This window comes from Patiria miniata, unplaced genomic scaffold, assembly GCF_015706575.1.
Source record: "Patiria miniata isolate m_02_andy unplaced genomic scaffold, ASM1570657v1 HiC_scaffold_1, whole genome shotgun sequence".
Lineage (NCBI taxonomy): Eukaryota > Metazoa > Echinodermata > Asteroidea > Valvatida > Asterinidae > Patiria > Patiria miniata.
Genome location: NW_024037047.1, coordinates 25,994,473 through 26,014,989, shown reverse-complemented (window position 1 = coordinate 26,014,989; position 20,517 = coordinate 25,994,473). Strand labels below are relative to the sequence as shown.

Sequence of the window (20,517 nt, the reverse complement as noted above, 5' to 3'; positions counted from 1 at the left end):
GAAATTTATGAGGCGTCGGACCTATGTCGCGTCGGACTGGGCCCTTACTTGGTTGGGGGACGCGATTAGTGTCGGACCATGAGGCGTCGGACTTATGAGCGGACCCCGTTGTCCCCTTATCGTTTTGGTAATTAATTGTCGTCCTGTCAGCAAAATCACGTGTCTGCCAGCACTATATTGTGCCGCATCGAATGTCGCTTTAACGTAGTTAAATGATGTGCACTCCAGCAGAGTTTGACTTTAGAGGTAGCCTGCTAGCCCAATATGCTAGTCAAAACAGCGGCGGGCCTAGTCAAACTTCATGTACTCCTTATAAGTTGACGAGTCAAACATTATTTAAATTCAGAAAACAAACCTGTAATTTTGTATCAATTAGTATATATTTTTATGAACTGTTTGGGGTTAATATAGATCTGTTTATTAAAGACACGAAGAAGATTGCCTCAGCTCAGGATACACGTTTTACATGCATGATGTTTATGAGACAATCTATAAAAGACAAAATGAGGGCTAGTGGACACGCCCAGGGACTAGTAAAGACGGTCTACCTTTTTTAATTTGTGACCCAAGTGTCTGGGAAATTGTTAATCTGAATATTTTAAAACTTGGTGATATTTTTTTTCATTTGGCTAGCTAAATGTATGTTTACTCTCGTAATTTATTACCACAAAATAATCCAAGCCAACTTTTTACCCAGTTCTTCAGTTCACACTCACCAGACTCGGAGTTCAGCTGAAGGGAATCTTTTTGTGAAACCAAGTAGGACTGATTTTTTTTTTAAAGAGTGTCTTTCATAAAGGGGTAATTCTATGCTGGAATGATTTAAAGATATAGTCCATCATTTGTAATTTGTGCATTTTGTTGGTTTGAAGCAACAAAAGTGCTCAAAATCTAAAGAAGGGTACTGAACAACTAACCTGATGAAGTTCAGCTCAGCTTCAGCTGTATACTCCGAGAAAAACAGCATTCTAGGATCTCAATTTCAAATCAAAAGTTGCTGAATCATGTTTTGAATTGGGCCAGAATTCAGCGTCCGAGACACGTTCTCACTGAGCCGATTGCAGCTACGCGATGTCGCGCACTGAACCGACGAATTATAGCAACCGCGCGCGCGTGTGCGTCGTGTCAACGCTTGCGCGCGCTTCGCCGAATAAAAAAAAACGCACTACTAACGGAAATTTCCAACGGTGCGTCTTAAGACGCACCGTTGGAAAGGCCTTCTTTCCTTGATTACTTCAAAATGACAGCTTGCCAGAACGAATAATTTCACAGGGAGTTTAGCCCCCTTACTATCCTTCAACCAAGTATGTTTTTCAACAATAATTACGCCAGTTACATTTCGGATAGCTGCAAATGATGGACTATAGCTTTAAATACAGACCTTAAACAAATCAGCCAGTTTTGCATTTTTTGTAAAAAAACTAAAGAATATTAATAAGGGAATAAATGTGTGCTCCGGAGGTTTTTATCACTCGTTTAATACCGCTTAGAGTCTGGGTGCTGATAATTACCCGAGCCGGAGGCGAGGGTAATTATCAGCACCCAGACTCTAAGCGGTATTAAACAGAGTGATAAATACCGACGGAGCACATATTTATTCCCATTCATAAATACCTTATCCGTAAAAAAATATCAAATAATTCGTTCAAAACATCCCGATTTTGTTCAACGAATTCACTTTATGCTTTTTGAAACATCCCTCTTGCAAAATAATGGAGTGTTCAGCTGGCGAGTAAGATGTAAACAACCCTTTTATGGAGATTGACGCGCGCGTAACATGTTCTGCGCGATGTCACGCTGAACGCACCTGGGGCGTTGCGTTTTGAATTTAGAACTATAAAATTCTGACTCGCTTGTAGTGTTGCGCATGCCTACGTGAGGATTGTGAACGTTCAACCAATGAAACGGTAAGAGGCACTGGATTTTTAGGAGTCCACATTTTATTGTGACACTGGAAAAGTGTTTAAGACCAGCTGGCCATGTCTTTATCATCCGTTTAAGACCGGCCACGTGACGGGCTCTCGACCAATAGGAATAGCTAAACTGTCTGAGGTATTTATGAATGCTGATTTATACAACTCTTAATTTATTTGCATCTCTCTTCATATTTTTATTACACAAAATATTTTGATCTCTATATATCTATTGCCCGGTCTCACTCATGCATAACATGTCCTTGTCCCTATTACATTATTTGTATGTACTTTTGTCCTCTTGTGCCAGTTTATTCTTTTGTTTTTGTGTTCATAGGGACGGGGAACAAAAAGCAATTGCTTCTCCTTTTTCCTACATGTTAACATCACTTCATTATTTATTTATTATATATTGCTAATTTGCTATAGACAAAATATTTCTTTTGAACAAGTTGCAGTGTACGATGAACATTGTTATCACATTTTTTTCAATGATGTTGACATGAAATAAATGTATCTGAAATGGAATGAAATATGAAATGAAATGAATTCCTTGTATGCTGGCCGCTTTTTTTCTAGCACGTGGTCTGTCGGCAAATTTGTCGCGAGCCCCTCCCCTCCCCCTCTGAACCCCCCCCCCCCCCCCCCATTTCAAATTGGTCTGTCGCACCTTTGCGTTATATGGTGAACACTATATATAGAAGATAGAGAAAACAGCGAATGCATTTGCCCAAATAGCCTGACTCGTAATTCAGTTTCGTCGCTAGGTTTGGACAACTTTTTTTTGATGTGGCCATTTGAGGACACCGTAGCAATTGCATCAGACGAGTGGAAATAATACATTCGTGTAGTACATGCAAATCAAAATATACACACTTTAATATGGAAAGTTGTGGTACGAACTGCACGGTACTTGAAGTATAGCACTCACACGTGAAAACATGGCGGCGCCCACAGATGGTAAGTTTTGAGTGGAGAAAAGGAAGTATTTGATCCAATGACAGAGTTTATTTTGTAGTGAATGCACGATTTGAGATTATGACATACATAGCGACTATAAAGCAACGCAGTTTAGACTATGAAATGGCATGAATGGGGGCTATTTGAGAACAGAACGTGTATTCGCATGAATGTCAGACAAGTCGACCGTTGTCGTTGAGACAACTCGACTCGGGACAAGTCGACCGTTGAGACAACTCGACCGTTGAGACAAGTCGACCGTTGAGACAACTCGACTCGGGACAACTCGACCGTTGAGACAGCTCGACTTAATGGAAATGTGTACACGTGGAGCGGAAAAAGTTGCAAAAATCTGTGGCAGGACCGGTCCCGGGCGCGGCGCGGGCATACTCGATGCACAGAGGGCGATCCGATCCGGTGGCCGTCGCGTTGGGCCGGCGCGCCCTGCCCGCGAGGACCGGGCCCGGCCCGGCACGCGGGCATGTCAACCGGCGCGGCAAGTGGGCGCACAGGCCCGGCAAAAACAATCACGCTGCGCTATATCGGCTCTGTTATATATGCAACAAAAAATCCTCATGTGTCATCACTCCCAAACGGCGATCAGCCGCCGTCATAAAACCCCGGTACTATCCCCAAAACTAGGCCCAAAAACATGCGAGGCGACTTGCCTCAACGGTCGACTTGTCTTCCATTTATCGCACATACGGTCGAGTTGTCTCAACGGTCGAGTTGTCTCAACGGTCGACTTGTCCCGAGTCGAGTTGTCTCAACGGTCGACTTGTCTGACCCCCATTCGCATGATGTACGTCATGATGTACACAAAAGTCCACGAAATCCAAGTCTACGCACTGCTATGAATGACTGCGTGATTGCCAGTGCCACTGGAGTCTGGAGTCTGTGGCACTGGCAATAAGCCATTTACGAAATAAATTTGAAACCAATATTTGCTTTAACATACCAATCCTCCAAATCCATTTAGGCATATTTCTGAAACTTGCAGCAAAATTAAAAGCAAATGTTGTACATTCCCTTTAAACCGGAATTCGGGGGGGGGGGGGTAGTAGTGTTTCTGGCTTTTTATTGATATATTGGTGGCATCTCTGCAAATTAAACTTTGAATTCTCCAGACCAGATACTGTTAATTTTACATGTACCTCAAACTTGTTGAGAAATTGAGGCATCTTTTTGGATTTGATATGCACATTAAACATCCACTATCTTGGGGGGGGGGGGGGGGGGAAGGAGAGGGGAAAAAAGCGTCTCCTTCATCATTTCAAAAAGCCTGCAAATTATAAGTGAACATTGTAATGTTTCTCCTCAGCCAAGAAGAGAACGCAACCCCCCTGGGAGCCTCCCAGTGGAGCTGGCTGCCCCAAGCTACACCTGTACAACAGCCTGACAAGGCGGAAGGAACCATTTGTGCCACAGGAGGGCAAGAAGGTGACATGGTACAGCTGTGGTCCGACGGTGTACGATGCATCCCATATGGGACATGCGAGGTAGAGCCATTTCATCATTGCATTTTCTTTTTAACCCTCCTGCTGTTTAAAAGGTCACAGACGGTCAAAATTTCCATCCACTCCCCGTGGCATACTTTTAACAAACCAATGGGTCACTTGACCAATATTGATCCAAATAACAGCATGGCTCTGAATGCATGCTTCCATAGTGTGAATGACACATTTTTTTCTGGTGAAATTCAGTATGGAAAAATGTCTTATGTATTGAATCTGAATCAATATTATAAATGTCTGGTTGCCCATCTACATTATAATCCTCATCATTTAAATCCTCATTCATAAATACCTAAGACAGTTTACACATTCCTATTGGTCGAGAGCCCGTCACGTGGCCGGTCTTAAACGGATGATAAAGACATGGCTAGCTGGTCTTAAACACTTTTCCAGTGTCACAATAAAATGTGGACACCTAAAAATCCAGTGCCTCTTATCGTTTCATTGGTTGAACGTTCACAATCCTCACGTAGGCATGCGCAACACTACCAGGGAGTCAGAATTTTAAAGTTCTAAATTCAAAATGCAACGCGCCAGGTGCGTTCTGCACGACATCGCGCAGAACATGATACGCGTGCGTCAATCTCCATAAAAGGGTTGTTTACATCTTACTCGCCAGCTGAACACTCCATTATTTTGCAAGAGGGATGTTTCAAAAAGCATAAAGTGAATTTGTTGAACAAAATCGGGATGTTTTGAACGAATTATATGATTTTTTCTTACCGAAAAGGTATTTATGAATAGGAATAAATATGTGCTCCGTCGGTATTTATCACTCTGTTTAAGACCACTTAGAGTCTGGGTGCTGATAATTACCCTCGCCTCCGGCTCGGGTAATTATCAGCACCCAGACTCTAAGTGGTCTTAAACAGAGTGATAAAAACCTCCGAAGCACACATTTATTCCCTTATTCATAAATACCTGAGATAGTTTACCCATTCAGTATTGGTTGAGAGCCCGTCAAGTGGGTGGTTTTAAACATGTTAACTCTTTCGCTACTGAATTTAATTTCCCGATTTTTTCACGTTTGTACGTAATAAATCGCTGGAAATTCCGCCGTGTGTCGATGTCGACGCCGCCATCTTTAAACGTCTCTCTGTAAACAAACTGCTCACAATAACCTGCAGCAGACCCCGGCGAGACGGAGAGCCGTTGGCAGCGGCTCAAACTAGGGTCAGAGGTTATATGATATAAATTATGTGAATAAGGCACACGTCATGGGGATACCCCTGTTTATCTACAGTGCCGTCCTCGAGCCGCTGCCAGCGGCTTGCCGTATGACATGTACAGTTTTTGTGCGCTGCTGTCAGCGGCTCACCGTAGCAAAAGAGTTAAACTGCCGGTAAAACACCTATCAGTGTTAAAAACAGCAATGTTTAAAACCAGTTGCATGCACACAGTACAAAACCACAGCTTATAAGAGCCCCGATATAATCTCCTTATAAGGAAAGTTGTCCTCAGGCGCCTCACAAACCATAGAGAAGTCACAGCACTAATTGGAGGACGTTTGTCAACTTTAATAAAGACTTTTTATGGTTTTTAACAAAAAGGTATTTGTAAAAAACCATGGTGCTACTGCAAACCACTTATCTTATTACCTTTTTACCATGCAAACCTTTGAATCTGATATTAGCCTCTTAATATTAACCAATTTGACATATCCCCCTCCATGTCGTCAGAAAGTAGTCAAATCCGCCAACACCTCACACATGCATAATTTCAAATGACCTCCCTCAAACCATGCTCTATCATTGTACATCTCACATGTTCTCATCAGGTCATACATTTCGTTTGACATCCTGCGGCGTGTGCTGACTTACTACTTTGACTATGACATCCTCTATGTCATGAACATCACGGACATTGACGACAAGATCATCAAGAGGGGGCGCACTAACTATCTGATGGACCGGTACCTGCTGGAGGCATCGAGCCCGGAGCAACGCCTGAAAGACGTCCAAGAAGCAATGAAGGTGTTTATAGAGTGTAGTTGGGTTTTATGAATGTTAGGGGAAAAACTAAATGTTTGTATTACCCCTGGATGGGATGCCAGTCCATCACAGTTACTCCCTAGCTAATGCACTTACATATGCCCACTCATACTCCTGGGTGGAGAGAGGTAAGTACAAGTAGGGGTGACGTGGCTTGCCCAAGGACACAACAGATGGCAGGCAGCTGGATTCAAACCCCTGACCCTCTGATCATGAGTCAAAAACCCCAACCACTAGGCCACACTCTCTTCGCACACTCAGGACGACCGAAGCATAATGCTCAGTGGTGAAAGATTTTTTTTTTTAATTAAAAATCAAGAGTCCAAGAGGTGAAAGCTTTCAATTGCACAATAAAAAGATTTTCTGTTGGGGTAAAGTGGATTGCCCATGGACAGAACCTATGGCCAGCAGTAGGATTGGAACCCCTGACCCTGTGTTGGTAATTTTTTTCCTCTCTGTGATAGATGTTTGAGAGTAAGCTTAACAAGGAGACAAATCCGGACAAAAAGCAGATGTACATCGGCATTGCCAAAGCAACAACAGAAGCTACTGAAGGCCTGCAGAGCACCCTCAAGAGCCAGAAAGAAGGAAGTGAGATTGAAAAAAGTACCAAGGTACATCTGTAATAAATTTGTATATTTCATATCATTAAATATCAATTTCGAAAGTTTTGGTTTTATATCAATAAATATCAATTTCCAACATTTTGGTTTATGGTTTTTAATTCTCTAAAGTTTCATAAAAGTGCAAATCTTCACTTTTTTGAAATGGAAATAACTCCCTAGGGGATGTGCAAAATCGTATTGAATTTGGAGGATTCAGGACTGTTACGGCCATTGGAAACCTTCAGCACTTCTGATCTTGCCTTCTTATTAAACTCCTTGGAGAACTTTTTATTAACTCCTTGGAGAACACCTACTACGTCTCATTTCTAGTTCTCGTCCTTCCATCATAGGTGATGCTTGAGGCAGCCAGAGACCCACTCTGTGATTGGCTGGATGCGGAGCACGGCAGCGAAGTCAAAGATAAATCCATCTTCTTCAAATTAACCCAGCATTGGGAACGAGAATACCACAAGGATATGGATGCGCTCAATGTACGCTGCAGCCCATATTACAGAATCTTACACAAATAATGAATGTTTATGAGTGCAATGGTCAGAATAATTTCATCATAATGTGACAAATTGAATGTTCCAAAGCTGAGTGAAATGAAACATTCGATCTGTCACCTCATGGCAAAGCAGAGTGAAATAGAACATTCCATCTGTCACCTCATGAAATTATTCTTTCCATTGCACGAGTGTGAAACATTGACTTTTTGTTTTATACAACACCTGAATAAATCCTTGTCATCTGATTGGCCAGTGCCACCAATCGTGTGACCGTATCAATGGAACTTGTATTTACTGTGGAATAGAACTTCAGTGTTGGCGTTACGAATAATTCAGTGACGTGAAAAACGACCCACCAATCAGATAACAGGGATTTATTCAGGCGTTGTATATATACAACTATAAACTGAGGGACCCAAAGGTTGACATTTTTCCTGCACTTTGTAGAAAGAATGCATAAAGGAGTGCATCTGTAACCGTATCCAAACTTATAGAATTACCCAATGGCATAACTTCACTCTTGTGCATCACTTAAGCTGCAGCTGCACAGCAAGTTTTGACACATTTCATGAAAGTTATTGAAGGAGAATAACTCGGTGTTTTGAATTGCACATCTTGCATAATGATAATTTACATTTATTCAAATTAAAAAGTATGAACATCTCGATAAAAGCAAATTGGAATTACAAGTATTTGACTTTTGATCAGATATTTCTACAAACCACATCTTAAAATTATCACTACAGCATCCGGAAGAACCTGTTTTTTTTATATGTTTGATACATATTCTTTTTTGAAGCTACACAGTTGTATGTAAGCTGAATTTAAATCTGTTTGGTTTTGTTTTTCTCTTAGGTCCTACCTGCTGACGTTCTTACCAGAGTCAGCGAATATGTGCCGGAAGTCATCGCCTACACACAAAAGATTGTGGACAATGGCTTTGGGTGAGTTTTGAAAAGCATCTACTTTAATTTCAGGCACAAGAAATCAGCCAAAATGTCATTTAACATAGCTCTATGGTTAGTGCCCGTCTTAAAGCCGGAGTCCATCATTTGCAGCCATCCAAAAAAGTAACTGGCGTAATTATTGTTGAAAAACATACTGGTTGAAAGATAATAAGGGGACTAAACTCCCTGTGAAATTATTCTTTCTGCCAAGCTCTCATTTTGAAGAAATCAACGAAAGAAGGCATTTCCAACGGTGCGTCTTAAGAAGCACCGTAGGAAAATTTAAATTAGTAGTTCGTTTTGTTATTCGGCGCAGCGCGCGCAAGCATTGCCACGACGCACAGGCGCGCGCCGTTGCTATAATTTGTCGGATCAGTGCGCGACATTGCGTAAAGCTGCAATTCAAAACAATTCAAAACATGATTTAGCAACTTTTGATCTGAAATTGAGATCCTAGAATGCTGTTTTTCTCGGAATATACAGCTGAAGCTGAGCTGAAACTTCATCAGGTTAGTTGTTCAGTATCCTTCATTAGATATTGAACACTTTTGTTGCTTCAAACGAACAAAATGCACAATTACAAATGATGGACTATGTCTTTAAATCATATCCAGGATGAGTTCCTGACAAGTTAGGGACATTGTATTGTGTACAAGTTGCAGGATTCTGAACTTCTTCCGGACAAAGTGAATGACACCAAATATGCCTTTCGGATATTTGAAGAAAAAAATTAATGTACACACATGCGCAACGACTGTGATGTTATTTTAATCGGAAATTTGTGGTGCTTTATTGTCAGATGCCACTTTTTTGTCCACAGTACCTTTTTTTGTCAAACGACAATTCATTCTTCCCATCCTTTTAGCAGGTTAAAGCCCTCGACAAAGAAAAGTATACTTATGCCTACTTCAAAACACTACAGCATCCAAAAATATCAATGCACACAAATTTAACTTTTGAACGGCGCGGCACACTGGCAAGTGTAAAACTTGATTAGCAAGTATCGAATATTCGAATATTTGGTCAAATGCACTTTCGAATAATCAAATACTAATTTAGTCGGAAATGGACAGCCTTAATCCCACACGGTCTGGAATGTGGATGGAGTTTTCAGTCCCTATTAGTAAAACTTCACATATCTTCTTGACAGATACGAGTCCAATGGCTCGGTGTACTTCACCACTTCCAAGTTTGACACTGCTCCCGGTCACCACTATGCTAAGCTGGTACCCGAGGCCTTCGGGGACCAGGAAGCATTGAAGGAAGGCGAGGGGGACCTGTGCATCTCTCAGGACCGGCTGAGCGAGAAGCGATCGGCCAACGACTTCGCACTGTGGAAGGCTTCCAAACCCGGCGAACCGGCTTGGGACTCGCCCTGGGGGCAGGTAATGCATACTGTGAATAGACTGATCAACTTATCCGTTACCAACAATACTACATTGCATTACAATGTGTTTATTTACTGATGTATCCATAAAACTATATAATACTTTGGCAATTTTCAGGAGTAACAGGCAAGGCAGCTGGGGGGGGGGGGGGTTTGGAATACGGTAACTAATGAGTTAAAGAGCAAATATCCATTCCACCAAACTGAATAAGCCTCTGTACTGATTACGTCACACTTTGCTTTCCTATGGTGCTCAGTGGACCGTGGGCCCCCACTGGCGCCAGAGGAAAATGTACATGTAAAAAAAGTGTGACGTCCTCAGTACAGAGGCTTATTAAAATACTGAAATACCCCCTTTTGGTTTAAATTTTCTAAAACTGCATTTTTTTTCACAGAAAATGCCCCATCCTGCTCTTGACACTTGACGGCACTGTTGCATGCCGTTACTTCAGGCACACGCATATAGTTTACAAATGCAGAGTTTATTTCAGAAAAGCGATAAAGACCATTCACTTCCCATTTACAACCTTGCTCTCTCCTGACTGCCCAAAGACAGTTTCGACAGGTTTCATTTAAACACAATTTCAGAAGGCACTAGAGCTAAAATGAAGTTTAGAAACAGATATTTAAATTGTTTTTTTATTCTTTGAACTTTAGTAAACATGTGTAAACCTGTCTCTTTTTTTTTCAAGTGGATATGTCACGTCATGTGAAAAATTTTGAACCCAAAATGTGGCTCATTGACAACATTTGCGCATGAAATTTACTCAGTGACTTAATGTACGTGTAAGTGCTGTATCGACAATGAAACACCAAACAACTTCAAGATGATTGCGGTAAAACCCAAACATTGAGTCATTGCATTTCTGAGATCAGAAGGGGTGTGGGAAATCTTGGTCCCCTTTACAGTGGCCTAAACAATCTTTCAGGGTTAACTATAAGACTATTTTTGAAGTTAACAATGATTCATAATTTTCTTGATCAACAGGGTCGTCCCGGATGGCACATTGAATGCTCCGTCATGGCAAGCAGTATACTGGGAGGGTCCATGGACATACATACAGGAGGAGTCGACTTGAAGTTCCCTCACCATGACAACGAACTGGCCCAAGCTGAGGTAAGTAGTAGGACCCAGTCTATGAAGTCTGTGATAGACAAAAGGGTAGTCTATGGCCAAGTGAATTTGGATTTTGTGCCACTAATTAAGCCAGTCCCAAAAAGCCTTGACAAGTTAGAAGGTAGAATAAGGTGCCATGAACTAAATCCCTTCTTGGGAACTTTGGCACTGGGACCCAAGAAATCTTGACCCAAGGAAGAATGAGGTTCACTTAGCCCTAACCACCCCAACTCCATCAAAATCTAACCCCCCCCCCCCCCCCCCATTCGGTGGATTTTGGGGGACTTGGTCCAGAAGGCCTGGCGTGACTAAATATTGATGGAGTATGATGGACTTGGGCCTAATGGCCTGAAGCAGTGCTAGGGGTATCCGATTGATTTTGCCTAGCTTCCTGTACTGCTATTGCGATAAAAGCCATGTGTAGCACATCCATGAATGTCAACCAGGGCGTCAGTGGTGGATTCCATTATGTCATGTACAGTTTTGTATTGGACGCACAGTGATTGATGGATTTTGATGGACTGGGTCCAGTTTTTAGTAAAGACGCTAGGGAGTTAGGATTATCAACCATCCCTTCAAATTTTGGCTCTTCCTTATTGCAGTGCAAAAGTTATGGCAATTGTTTTTGCAGCTTTAGCTCATTCCATGGTGACAGGTCACATTTTTGTCCGTTCATTTTCCTTGCCAGGCCCACTACGACAATGACCACTGGGTCCACTACTTCCTCCACTCGGGCCACTTGACCATTGCCGGCTGCAAGATGTCCAAGTCCCTTAAGAACTTCGTCACCATCAAGGATGCCTTGAAGCAGTACACTTCCCGACAGATTCGATTGGTCTTCTTGCTCCATTCCTGGAAGGACACGCTGGACTACTCGGCCGACACGATGGACGTTGCGGTGCAGTACGAGAAGACAGTCAATGTGAGTCAGATCTCCTAACTGCTGTTGTAGTTAGGCCGGGTTTAAAAAAAAAAGGAGGAGGCAGTTTTTTTTTTTTTTCAAAATAGCCGACAGCAGTTGGTTTTTACACTGTTCAAAGATACAAGAAAGGAAAAGGACATTCTTGACAAGAGAATTCAACATATTTACATTGTTTTTTAATCGTTTTCTAGCACGGTGTTACAAGAATAAAAAAAACCTGCTGCATGGGCAAGAATGTCCGTGTCGTGGCTGGTATGGGGATGGCAGGGTCGACTGCATGATGTGGGAAGTGACCGTTAGAGTCTAGAATTAGAAGTTCTGACTTGCTAGTATTTAATTTTATTATGGACTAGTCACCATTTTTGCTTTTTTTTTTCAAAAATAAAAAAACAAACATTCCAAGCGGCTGCCAAAAAGGAAGCAGGGCGGGGTTGCTAAACATTTTTTTTTTTATACTTCCCCTTAAGATTAATCACAAGTCTGGTCACAAGTAACATGGGATGAAACAAAATAACACACATCACCACATTTCATTTGGATAGCTTGTACCTTCATTCGAGACTGGAAGAGTTGTGATGGACTTGTGATGCTTGTGATGGACTCGACTACAATGTACAACACTGCCCTCAATCTAATTGCAACAGATTCACAAAATACAGTTGCATAACTTTTGCCACATCTTATTGCAAAAGTTGCACAACCAAATGTGTTGAAAAAAGACTAGCGAGTGAAAACGCATTGCATTTAACTGAGTGTTTATTGTTGTGCCCAGGAGTTCTTTCTGAATGTCAAAGCCATACTGCGTGATGCTCCCTCTAGCGGCCCCGAGGCATTTGAGAAATGGAACCAGCCAGAGCTGGATCTCAACGAAAAGTAAGAATTCTCTCTGGATTCTTACACTTAGTGTATATTTGAAAGAAAAAAAACGTACAGTACTTATGTACAGTTAAACTTATATTTGTCCTCATGTTTTCCCTTCATTTTCTCAAAAAAGAAATCACTTTGACAACAAAGGAATCATTTTAAGCAATAGAGGTTTTCCATTCCAATGATGTAATTGTAGATGAAGTGACGATATAGTTTTCTGAGGGTGAAATTACGGTCAGACAACTGGGTATTTGCAACAACCATTTAAGTGTAGCAACCAATCTACTATACATGCCCCTTGTTCATTCAAAAACAGGTGGCAGCTCATAATTGATTGATTCTGCTGGTTTATTTTGTTTTTTTTTGCGAGAGCAGTTTCTGTGTCTAATTTCTCTCTTTTGAGTTTTGGAAAAGGTAAACTTTTTGTTATTGTATAGCGAAGGATCTGACAATTTTTGGAAGGAACTTGCTTCATTAAAATTGAGTTTAAATAAACCTATACAATACTATTTATTCAAGATAAATGGACAGGAAAATTTGTCCAAACTTACCACTGTCTTTTACAAGTTTTTATTTTATTTATTTTCTCAAAAGGTTTGAGACTTGCAGATCAAAGGTCAACGAGGCGCTGTGCGACTCGGTTGACACCAAGATGGCGCTGGAGAGCATGCGGGCGCTGATTGGCCAGTGCAACGTGTACATGCAGGAGAGGCGGGCTGCTAAGGCCCCGCCCAACAGGAGACTGCTGCAGAACGCTGCAGTCTATATCACCAAGATGCTCAGGGTGAGGGCAAACTACTGTCAAACATGTAAACAACATCAAAAATTAGAAAGTATAAGGCCAAGTTAACAAATAAGCCAGTTTCTCGCCCTCACCTGCTTTCTTTTTCGGCCATGTTTGCAGTTTCTATAGTTGTAGTGGTGCTCAGCACTTTGTAAAACCATGAAATTGCTATAAGATTTTAGGCTTTGCATGGTGGAATATCAGTATCGTTTCGGTTTGCGGTAACACCATGTGGCATGATAAGAACTTGTCCTGCTTATCAACTTTCGCTCAGTAGATTTTAATTCTGATAAGAGCAGTCCTGCTTTAAGTTCTAAAAGAACTTGTCTTTGGTCTCAACATTTCGACTAGCCTGTTCTAGCCATTGTCAGGAGATGACTAGAGCAAATGAAATTTTCTGGGAAGATGGTAACAAATTAGATGCTAGGAAGACAGTAACAGGATGCCTTATAAGATTTTTTTAGGGTGACATAAAGTTTAACATGAAAAAGTGGGAGGACCAAGTGTACATGTATTGTAGGGTCCTAAGATGCTGGGTAGGAATTCATCACGGAAAGCCCAATTTTTGTCCTGGAAAAGTCGTGGTATTTCATTTAAAGATATCTGTGAAAACTTTAGATTAAATGAGTCAATCTTTTGATGACTTGTACATGTAGTCACACCTAACCATTTCAATGTCAAACTTTAAAATCAAATTTAGGAATAATTTAGTTCTGGTTCACCAGATTGAAACAGGTGGAATTTTTACCATTGTTTTTCAGGTGTTCGGTGCAATAGAAGGTGACGAGCCCATAGGCTTCCCGATGAGTGGGGCTGCCCAAAATGTGAATGTAAGTATTCAGTCTTTAAATGTGTCATAGTTATTAAAGGTTTCCAGCCAAACATGCTTTGGAATTAAAAAGCAAAACTTAATACTGTACTTGAAGACTTGCAATCGTATCTGTAGATGAGAACTATTGATTTCAAATGAACCCACGAGCACCTGTACTACACTGTATAATGTATTGCATTGTATAACATTGTATTACATTGTATAACACTGTATTACATTGTATAACACTGTATTACATTGTATAACATTGTATTACATTGTATAACATTGTATTACATTGTATAACACTGTATTACATTGTATTACATAGTATATCATTGTTTTACATTGTATAACATTGTGTTACATTGTATAACACTGTATTACATTGTATATCATTGTATTACATTGTACATATTCCCTGCTGCATCCATAAAACCGTACAGTGCTGGAGCAGTTTGGGCAATACAGGGAGTAACAGAGAGAGCAGTTTTGGTGGTTCCGGGAATAATGTGGGTAGGCGTGGAACTGGGGTGCAATGGACAAGGATTGGTCATGCATGCCTCATATCATATGCAGGAAAGGGTTGATTAATCCCAGGTCTGTTCCTCAGTTTAACCCCTTACTTACCACCCCAAAGCGCCCTGTCAATTACTCCTTATATTGTCCAAACCGCTCAAGCATTCTGTGGCTCTCTGGATTAATCATAGAGTAATAGGGCCGATATCAATTCATGTCTCGGATGAGTTCCGAACATTGTGTCAGGTATAAGATGCGTGAATCTGAACAACTTCCCCGCAATCTTCCCACAATGAAGTTATCAGTATTGGTGAGTCAGGCATTCGCTAATAAAAAGGGAATAATTCTAGCCACAACTTGACCAGAACTCGTCCCGGATATGAATTGAGACGGGCCCTAAATTCAATGTAATATAATGTAATGGAAGTGTTAATGGGTGAAAACGGCTTTTGTTTTCCTATACACATTGATAACAGGTGGAAGAGACCGTCATGCCTTATCTGCAAGTCTTGTCAGAGTTCAGAGAACAAGTCAGACAAACCGCTCGACAACAAAAAGGTATGCATTTTTTTAAATACATGTACATGTAAATAAGGCCACAAAAAAAAGTCTCCGGTTTCTGGTATGGAGCTTGCCCAAAAAGTGGTGCGGCGATGCAGCTTTTTTTTTTAACCTGTTTTTTTTGCTTCAAATGTCTTCTGATGACTGCAAATGGTGCCCGACTAAACTTAGTGCAAATATATGGGAGTCCAGAGAGGCCACATCAAGCTTATTCTCGATCATAAACCCATCTAAAAACACGTTAAAATTGTGCAGCAGCAGGATTCAAGTCAAACCAGTGAGTTTGGCGGTTTTGAGACATCATCTTTTATTGAAAAAAAAAACTTTTTCATTTGCCGACGCGCATGGCTACAACGACGCGCGAGCATACCAGAAACCGGATACTTTTTTTTTTGGCCTAAAAAAAATGTACTTCTTTTGTTTAAATGGAAACACGTTCCTTTTCACACATCCATGTGGGTATCTGTCTTTTGTTCACCAGCCGTGGATATCCTGAAATTGTGTGATGCCCTGCGGGACGACATTCTGCCTGACCTAGGGGTCAGACTAGAGGACAGAGAGGAAGGGGCAGCGGTGGTCAAACTGGTGGACAAAGAGACAATACTGCGAGAGAGACAACTCGCTAAGCAGGTTTGTATATATGCCATAAGTTGGGTAGATTTGCGTTTTTGATTCTCTGTTATTTAAAAGCATGCAAATCCAACTGTGTATAGGACTTGTCTGGTATTGTTAAATACAACAATATGCAAAAGGTTTTTTGATGACTAAATATCTTCGGTGCATGATGCCGATTCGGATATCTTCGCTTGTATGATTTTTATTATTTTTTTCATGTTAAGCATTTACAATATTTAAGACAGATTTTTTTGTGGTTGTTTTGACGTCAATTTCACAAAAATCAGATGTAGCGTTCTGCAAAATGCCACATTTTGCAACCCGGTTACTGAAAAATCTTTTTGTTTCTCAATGACGGCGGGTAGGAAAATACACTTACTTATTCTCACTCATTTACAGAGGGAAGCCTGGAATGTTCATGATCAAAATTACAAAATACTTTGTTCGATTGACCTGTAACTTTGCGTAGGTAAGAAGCATGAATGTTTCATAACAATCAGCCATTGCAATTCCGAGACGAGAAGGGGGCAGAATCCCTCCCCCCCCCTTTTTCCCATGGTTTAAATTGACCTGAAAAAAAAACGGCTCTTTATAAATGCTTTTGTTTTTGTTTTTTTCTTCGGATTGATGCAGCAAGCGGAAGAGAAGCAGAGGAAGAAGGAGGAAGCCAAGAGGAAGGAGCAGGAGAAGCAAGCTGCCAAGGATGCCCAGCGACGCATCCCTCCATCACAGATGTTCCTCCAGGAAACATCCAAATACTCAGCCTTTGATGATAAGGTAAGTCATCAGGCCTGGGGGGGGGATCAACTCCCAAAGTAAAACTTTTCGTCTCAACTTGCTCAACATGCACCGTACTCTGCTTAATATGAAAGTTGCTCATGCTAACCTATGTTTTGTGAGCACAGGGTGTCTTACCTATATTTTTTTCTACATTGAGAGGCCTCGCAAATGCATGAAAGTTAGAAAAACATTTAAACCAGAAAAAAGTAATAGTGGAGTACGAGGGTTACTTCAAACCTCCCCCCCCCCCCCTTTCCCCAAGCATACTGACTTGGTAATCTTATCAGCCCAGATTAGCTGTAGTTAAGGCCTATACACAGAATTGTGGTTATAAAAAATGAAAACAAAAGGTGGCATAATTATGTGAAAGTAAACATACACATTGTACACATTGATAGAGAACTGTGGGATAAATCTATTATGTTTTGCAAGTAAAGAAAGATTAAATTATCAATCCTAACAAATCCCCAACCAGCCAAACTCCAACACCAGGGTTTGCTGGAATCTGTTAGGATGAGTGCTGCACTAGTAAACGCACTGTGCTTTACATATGATTAGGCATACCACAAAAATTAGAGTCCAATTGTTCATGTGCACAGTTTATGGTGTTAAGATTTTGCAAGCACGAGGAAGGTTCCTAGTAAATCACCCTAGGGAGTTAGGGTTAATGGGATGTACACAGGCACACAAGTCAAAATCCTTGCTGAACTTTTAAGAAGTACACTAATTATTGACATATATTTTTCTGCTATAATAGTTAGCAAGGCATCGTCGCTTACGGTAAGCACAGTTATGTAATTTGGTCTTGATCACATTTTTTATTGTGCTTATCTTCAGGGCATGCCCACCCACGATGCCGAGGGGAAGGAGCTTAGTGGGAAACAAATAAAGAAACTTGCCAAGTTGTACCAAGCGCAGGAGAAACTCTACAATGAGTACCTCAAGGTCTCTGAGGCAACACCCAGCAACGACTCAGTCTCAGCGGCAACGAATCTATCTTAACGATAAAAACCTAGTCACACTTTTTATTTAATTTCCTAATTATACTAGGAAAGGTATTTGTTGCAACCATAGAGCTATGTTAAATGACTAAGGAGCTAATGACTAAGGTGCGCATCAGCATTTTTATTCGAAAAACAATGCTTAAATTTACGATTTGAAAATTGTACGTTTACAAATTTAAACAAAAAAAATCCATATCCGTTTACAAATTTTCCAAAACATTTAAATGAAACCCGAATGATAATTCAGGGACAGGTTACAAAATGTACGTTTACACTTTCTTCCTTAGAGTTAAACTTTACATGGCACATATACTTATTGATGTTAGTTCTTGATTACATTCAGGGTATAAATATAGTTTTTACGTCTTCCATGACTGTCCGCTATTTATTTTGTCAGTCATTGTTGATTTATCATGTCAATTATGCCGGTCAATGTCTACAGACATAATGGGCAGGCGTCAGCTTCTGTGAAAATAGCTAAACGTTAAAGGTTCTTGAAATATTTACCAAATGTTTACAATATCAATGCAGTCAAGTGCAAATCTTCAGCTTAAATGGAACTAATGCGCCCAGACCAAAATACACAATCCGTAAAATGAGCAATTGATTTGTAAACAAGGCACATGTACGCGTATGGCTTTCGATGATGTGGGTTTCTTTTATACTTTAACCTCGTCTTCGTACGGTGTTTGATGTACACTCGCATTGCATTGAAAACTCATCACTGAAATTTTGTTTCATGTAAATTTCAATATGATCTATGATCACGCACATTCGCTTCAAAACGTCTGCACCTAGCAAGCGTCTAAAAGTATTCTACACGAGAAGTGAGTTTAGCACTGTAGTAATTTAATACAGCTCTACGGTAGTAACAGAGACGATCATGTTTTGTCGTCAATTTGAATCTCAGATATATTTGTGAATTTAAAGCTGCTTTGAAGCTTTTTGTTTTTGTTTGTGTTCCATTTGTTGAATTTATGCAAAGTATGTCGGGTACTTCGTATGACATTTGCTGATGCCTAGAAGCATTGTGTACCATTATAATTATGTACAACTACATGTATATGTCATTTTATTTTCTGTCTGCAAACTTTTTTTCTCTATCCATCTCTTATTTTCACTTCTAAACTGTAACCAACAAATGGACTCTTGTCTTGTTTGAAAAACCTTAAAAATCACTTGAAATGAAGCAATCTTTATTTAAATTTTATCCTGCATGTTTCAATGCACACTGAGTACGTATTTAAAACCCAAGGAGTTTCGGTTTTTACATTGGCTTAAAGCTTTGGGCGGTTTAGGCGATATTCGCGATTTGATTATTTGCGCCATTGAGCAAAAAAAAAAAATTCCATCTTATGAATAGCTTTTGAATTGATAATGATCATTCCGGTTATTTAATCATCCATGAATCTGCTTTTCATATTATTACATGGTCCCATCTTTGAGTGAAGGTCTCTATTTAATGAATTTGTTTTAAAAATATATATAAAAAAAAAATAGCCAAATAAAAACAAAAAATTCTTAATTAAGGCATGACATGTCGTGTGTTCAGTCCTCATTTCAATGGAGTCTGATGTAGCTCCGTTTATAATATCGATGCTCGAAGACCGACGACACAATACAGCGTTATTGGTTGGCGCGGATTTTTTTTTCATTGCCTTGTCTAGCTCCCAGACCTATGTTCTTAAAACTCGATGGTTCTTGAGTCTGGAGTGTTGAATGGTAACACATAGTAACCGATGAAAACTGGTGTACACATGATTAGATGTTTTCATCTGAGGACTCCACTCCGCCCCGATCTATGATCGCGCGACCGACTGTAAACCGGCCTTCAAAGATGATTGCTGAAAACCATGAGGCGTTGAATTTTGTAAACACACCTCACTTTATACCTAGGGCGCATATTACTTAGCGACTTATTTAAATTGCATTTTTTATAATCTTTTAAGGAATGGATAACTACCGGAAATGTTCAAAGCTTCATTTTTCACATGTTTTCACCTTTTTCTCTTTTGTGATGTAATTTTATGTGAACCTGCATGCCCACATTAAGCCTTCGAGTCAGAATTGGGGAATAAACGGATGATGATGGCGATAATGAAGACCAAAGCGCCGGTGTCCGCCACAGATGGGCGCCAATGGCGCTTGCAACTGCCAACCTAAACCTTATAAACAGCAATTAGGGCCTATACAGTACATTATTCAGTCAAAACTTAAATATATACAATGTAAAACAGTGTAAACAACAAATTGAAGTACCTTATACCCAAATATTCTTTAATAGCAAAACATGATTTAGAATTTGCACAGAATTCGGAATTTGGAATAGGGTTTTCTTTTATTCGGTATAGCAAAGCCTTCAAGCTCGAGTCCATCATTTGCAGCTATCCAAAAAAGTAACCGGCGTAATTATTGTTGAAAAACATACTGGTTGAAAGATAGTAAGGGGACTAAACTCCCTGTGAAATTATCCTTTCTGACAAGCTCTCATTTTGAAGAAATCAACGAAAGAAGGCATTTCCAATGGTGCTTCTTAAGAAGCGGTGCTTCTTAAGAAGCACCGTAGGAAAATTTAAATTAGTTGTTCGTTTTGTTATTCGGCGCAGCGCGCACAAGCATTGGAACGACGCACAGGCGCGCGCGGTTGCTATAATTCGTTGGATCAGAGCGCGACATCGCGTAAAGCTGCAATTCAAAACAATTCGAAACAT

The 20,517-nt window shown here is 40.4% G+C and overlaps 1 protein-coding gene across 1 annotated transcript; it reads left to right on the top strand.

The window, feature by feature from the left end:
- The first annotated feature begins 2,794 nt into the window (after window positions 1–2,794).
- LOC119726747 (cysteine--tRNA ligase, cytoplasmic-like) lies at window positions 2,795–19,177 on the top strand. Its single transcript, XM_038198584.1, has 16 exons — window positions 2,795–2,873; window positions 4,195–4,372; window positions 6,165–6,360; window positions 6,843–6,992; window positions 7,334–7,474; window positions 8,348–8,436; window positions 9,590–9,824; window positions 10,815–10,943; window positions 11,632–11,865; window positions 12,638–12,738; window positions 13,327–13,516; window positions 14,278–14,346; window positions 15,323–15,404; window positions 15,889–16,037; window positions 16,656–16,799; window positions 17,640–19,177. The coding sequence occupies exons 1-16, from the start codon at window positions 2,855–2,857 to the stop codon at window positions 17,802–17,804; spliced, it is 2,271 nt and encodes a 756-aa protein (XP_038054512.1). The 5' UTR covers window positions 2,795–2,854; the 3' UTR covers window positions 17,805–19,177.
- The last annotated feature ends 1,340 nt before the right edge of the window (window positions 19,178–20,517 follow it).

Coding starts and splice junctions, on each gene's coding strand:
- LOC119726747 (XM_038198584.1), top strand. Junction 13,517..14,277: donor ATATCACCAAGATGCTCAGG/GTGAGGGCAAAC, acceptor ATTGTTTTTCAG/GTGTTCGGTGCAATAGAAGG. Junction 16,038..16,655: donor AGAGACAACTCGCTAAGCAG/GTTTGTATATAT, acceptor GGATTGATGCAG/CAAGCGGAAGAGAAGCAGAG.